Here is a 5,208-nt window from a genome sequence, read left to right as displayed (position 1 = left end):
TACTTCAATCAAACAATTTTGAAACAAAACAGAGGAGAAACTCTAAATCTGAACAAACAGGAACAAAACAATACAATTCTAACTTAAAATCTTTTGCAACAATTCAGAGCTTCTCCATCCTTCCATTTGCAGAACTCTCTTTGCTTAATCATCTTGAATTTGGCAGCCTCCGAAACAATGGTGTTTGAATCTTTTTTCTTTTTTGGATCAAGAATAGAGTTTGAATTTGAATCATCAGGAAACTCCTTCAGAAGCAAGCTTACATTTTTCAACAATATTTCCATAATATTATGTAATATTACATATTCACGTGATTAAAAATAATCATATTAATTTGAAGATTAAAAATAATCTTATTTCTTTTGAAACATGTTATATATAATCATATTTTTCTATCTCATTTCTCACTCCTAAATACAAATGAATAAAATAAAATTATGTATAACATCACTCTATACATGTCTTTAAGTAGTAAATATCTTTCACATTATTATATATCGAATTCAGACAATCAAATACTATAAATAATTTATTTTTTTATGCAATTATTTTTTTTGGAATATTAATACATATTGCTATTTCTGAAATTACAACACAGAGAGCGTCAATAATAATTTTTCCTTACGTGCCACCTTTTTTTTTTTTTTTTGATCAGCAAAAGAAATTTTATTGATAAAAAAAGCAAGATACAAGCGACAACGTACATCAATAAAGAAGGAAAGTGCAAAGAGCATCATAACTAACCTTACGAATCTCAACTAGATTGACACCAATAAGAAAGCACAATTTTTTGCTAGCAGTTAACCCATGATTGGTGAGAGACCGATCAAAAGAACCAAAAAGAGAGAAAGGAGAGAACAGTCCTAAACTAGCAACAATACAGCTACAAGGCCAGTAGCAGCCTTGCTATCTGAGGTCTTGTACGAGCAGCAGAACCAGACCAGCAACCACACACACGGCAACTAGCTGACGTGCCACCTGACGTAACAACTTTTAAAAAAGAGCTCCCTTGAGTCATTGCGCTCACTATAAATTCTCTTGCTCTCATTGCTCAAACCACAGCAAACATTTGGGTAAATCTTCAATCATTAATTAACAGTGCAATCCGATTTACGAAAATGGCCATTGATTCCAGTTTGTCATTGCCTCTCGGTCATCCGGCAACGGAGAAGGACGCGAAGGCTCTTCAGTTCATTGAAGAGATGACAAGGAAAGCCGACGTGGTCCAAGAAACGGTTCTGGGGGAGATTCTGAGCCAGAACGCCGACACGGAGTATCTCCAGCGGTTCGGACTTGGTGGTGCCACCGACAGAGACACGTTCAAGTCAAGAGTGCCGGTGGTGACATACGAGGATCTTCAGCCGGAGATCCAACGTGTCGCTAATGGAGACCGCTCTCCAATCTTCTCTTCCCACCCTATCTCGGAATTCCTCACTAGGTAAAAACCATGCATCAATCATTTGTATATATATATAATCGCAAACACGGGAAAAAATTGATGCTATGGTGAAACCCTATTGTTATTGAGAATTGATATTATCATTTGACAATAAATTATCATGTGAATATATTGAATTCTGTAATTATTAATAATTATTAGATTGTGTTAAATTGTAACTACATTTAGAGAAAAATGTTATAAATGAACTTTCAAATTTACTTACCGAAGGTACAATAACATAAATTTCATGTGTATTAATGTCGACCTCCTTATATTTATTTATAGTAAGAAAACAATTCTTATGAGATTCACTTACCAATAGATTTTACATAAATTTATTAATATCGGTCGTACTATTTGTAATGTAAATTTTTTTTTATGAGAACACTTTATTTATATACTACATTTAAATATAAGTTTAGTTTATATGATATCTCCAAAAACTAAAAAATTTGGAAAAGATATCTCAATTTTTACATACAATTGATTTTACAGCATATATTTACAATAGAAAAAATAAATATGATTATGCCATTATTATGTGTTGATCATGGAGCTTGGGATTTTCAGCTCGGGAACGTCTGCGGGTGAAAGAAAACTCATGCCAACGATTCATGAAGATTTGGACCGAAGGCAGCTACTGTACAACCTTCTCATGCCAGTCATGAACCTGTAAGTACTTCACCATTTTTTTCATTCTTCCTTTAATTGTTTCCAATAAGTGTACAATCATATGATACATACAATATACTTGGTAGCTAACTCGTACAACCCAGTTTGATAACAACAACACTGCCACAATCACCAAAATATTGGATACAGTACTCATACTTACTTGTTTTTTGTTCAAGAACTTATATGAATTTTGAATTGTAACAGTTATGTTCCGGGACTTGACAAAGGAAAGGGCCTGTACTTTTTGTTCGTGAAGGCCGAAACAAAGACCCCAGGCGGGCTACTGGCCCGTCCAGTTCTCACTAGTTACTACAAGAGTGAGCACTTCAAGACCCGGCCATACGATCCGTACAATGTCTACACGAGCCCTAACGAGGCAATTCTCTGCGCTGACTCATTCCAGAGCATGTACACCCAAATGCTCTGCGGCCTCCTCATGCGGGAGCAAGTCCTCCGCGTGGGTGCGGTCTTCGCCTCGGGCCTCATCCGCGCCATCCGCTTCCTCCAACTCAATTGGAAACAACTGGCGGAAGATATCCAAACCGGATATCTAAACCCTAAAATCAACGACCCTTCTCTTCGACAATGCATGTCAAATATTCTCAAGCCGAACCCAGAACTTTCAGAATTCATAACAAAGGAATGTGAAGATGAGAAATGGGAGGGTATTATTATCAGAATTTGGCCCAACACAAAGTACCTCGACGTGATCGTCACAGGTGCAATGTCTCAGTACATTCCCACTCTCGATTTTTACAGCGGCGGTGAATTGCCACTTGCTTGTACTATGTACGCATCGTCGGAGTCGTATTTCGGTCTCAACCTGAAGCCGATTTCGAAACCCTCCGAGGTTTCCTACACCATCATGCCGAACATGGCGTACTTCGAGTTCATTCCCCACGACGCGGCGGCGGCGCCTCTCACACTCGACTCGCCGCCGTGGCTAGTCGACCTGGCCGGCGTGGAAGAAGGAAAAGAGTACGAGCTGGTGATCACTACATATTCCGGGTTGAACCGGTACCGAGTCGGCGATATCCTCCGGGTCACCGGGTTTTACAACTCGGCCCCGCAATTCAAGTTCATTCGGAGGAAGAACGTGTTGCTGAGCATCGATTCTGATAAAACCGACGAAGCAGAGCTCCAAAAAGGCATTGAAAACGCTTCGATTCTGCTCCGAGAATTCAATACGAGTATCGTCGACTACACCAGCTACGCCGATACGAAAACTATCCCTGGTCACTACGTGATTTATTGGGAATTGATGGTGAAAGAGCCGTACAATTCCCCGACCCGGGAAGTCCTGGACCAATGTTGTTTGGCTATGGAAGAGTCGATGAACTCGGTTTATCGACAGGGTCGGGTCGCGGACAACTCAATCGGACCCCTCGAAATCCGGGTAGTGAAAGCCGGTACGTTTGAGGAGCTAATGGACTATGCGATTTCGAGAGGAGCCTCTATCAATCAGTATAAGGTTCCGAGGTGTGTTAGCTTCACACCCATCATGGAACTCTTGGACTCGAGAGTGATGTCGGCGCATTTTAGCCCATCTGCGCCGCATTGGACACCAGAACGACGACGTTAGGGCTGGAGATGTGAAGAAGTTTAAGTATGGGAATAATAATAATAATAAGAGAAAAGACCAGAAAGAAAACTCTGTTTATCTACCAACCAAACATGCCCCAGGGGATTATGTATGGACAAAACAATTTATGTTTGTAGTGTGTTGCCTTTTATCTCTTTTGTGCGTAGTCTCTTTCTGTTTTGTTTGGTGATTGTGATGTAAGCTTTTGCAAAGTGTCTTTCTTTTGAGTTTTGCAGTGTTTTTGTCTTTGTTTGTGTAGGTTTCAAATAACCTTTGTACGTTTGTTTGGTGTAATTGTGACTACTAATGTTGCTTTTGTCTTTGCATATCCATGATATTTCTCTTTCGTTTCAATTATGTCTTTACGTATCCACGTTGACAAATTATAAAATTTTATACAATCTTTTTATATATATGCAGTCGAGATATGAATCTCACTCGAATTTTTTATATGTAAAAGAGTTTGTTTATATTTTTGTCATTATTTTCTTATTTATTTTACATATTCCACAATACTTTGAATATAAAATCGGATATAAAAAGCATTTAAATGCATATAAAAAGGTCAAAACAATGAAAAATATTAAATCATTTTATTTTATATGAAATATCCTGTAATTCTTGTTTATCGCTTTATTCCACCCTCTGTAGATGCATGTGACCGATTTGGTGTTACCAAAATCAACAAACAAAATAGGACAAAACTTGTCATGCATGTTGTGAAATAAAATAATAAAAAAAATGGGTTATAGATAATACTCCTTTTATTCAATTGAAATTATCTATCAAAATAAAAAATTTATTTAAGATTGTACTAAGAAGCTAAATCTTTTTTTTTTTCTTGTCTTTTTTCATTAGTTGAAGGTTAATTATATATATGAAAAGAATTATATTAAAATAAATACATAATTAAAATTTTGTTCGATGTTAAAAGAGTCTTTAACAACCCAAACATAAGTCGAATTTAAGTAGGTTAATTCGTTTAGCTACACTAGTTTCACCTTTTCCTAACACATACTATAGATATGTTTTGGGTATAACTTTTTCTTCTAAATTAAAAGTTTATAATTAGATATTAGAAATTAAAAGTATTATTTTCTTGCTTTATAATAATTTTTTCATAACTTATGTACGATATTTCAGCTTTATAAATTATAAGGAAAAATTATACTAAACATTCTAACATATATAAACTATACAAGAGTTTTCGGGACTAAACATTTTTGTTCTCAAAAGTAAAAACTTTGTTACAAAAAATAATAGACCAATTTGAGTCATTAGGTGAGTTGTACAAAAAATTAGTTACAAAAATGATATTTAGCGACAAAATTTGAAAATGTTCCTATAATAAATGAATTACAATATCTTGTCAAAAAAGTTGACTTTTTTAAACAAAAAAATAATAATAATTCTAAAAAGATAATATCTCATTACTAAATGTTTAATTTTGCCATTAAAAATAGAATAATCATACTTGTAATAATTAAAATATTTTGTCTCTAAACTTTCA

General features: G+C 35.5%; 1 protein-coding gene across 1 annotated transcript; it reads left to right on the top strand.

Annotated features, from left to right (window-relative positions):
- Positions 1–741: 741 nt before the first annotated feature.
- LOC114256724 (putative indole-3-acetic acid-amido synthetase GH3.1) lies at positions 742–4,024 on the top strand. The gene is made up of 3 exons (XM_028196394.2): positions 742–1,438; positions 2,012–2,113; positions 2,321–4,024. The coding sequence occupies exons 1-3, from the start codon at positions 1,119–1,121 to the stop codon at positions 3,696–3,698; spliced, it is 1,800 nt and encodes a 599-aa protein (XP_028052195.2). The 5' UTR covers positions 742–1,118; the 3' UTR covers positions 3,699–4,024.
- The last annotated feature ends 1,184 nt before the right edge of the window (positions 4,025–5,208 follow it).

Source organism: Camellia sinensis, chromosome 1 (genome assembly GCF_055761805.1).
Source record: "Camellia sinensis isolate YWXY chromosome 1, ASM5576180v1, whole genome shotgun sequence".
Lineage (NCBI taxonomy): Eukaryota > Viridiplantae > Streptophyta > Magnoliopsida > Ericales > Theaceae > Camellia > Camellia sinensis.
This window is presented reverse-complemented; position numbering and strand designations above follow the sequence as displayed.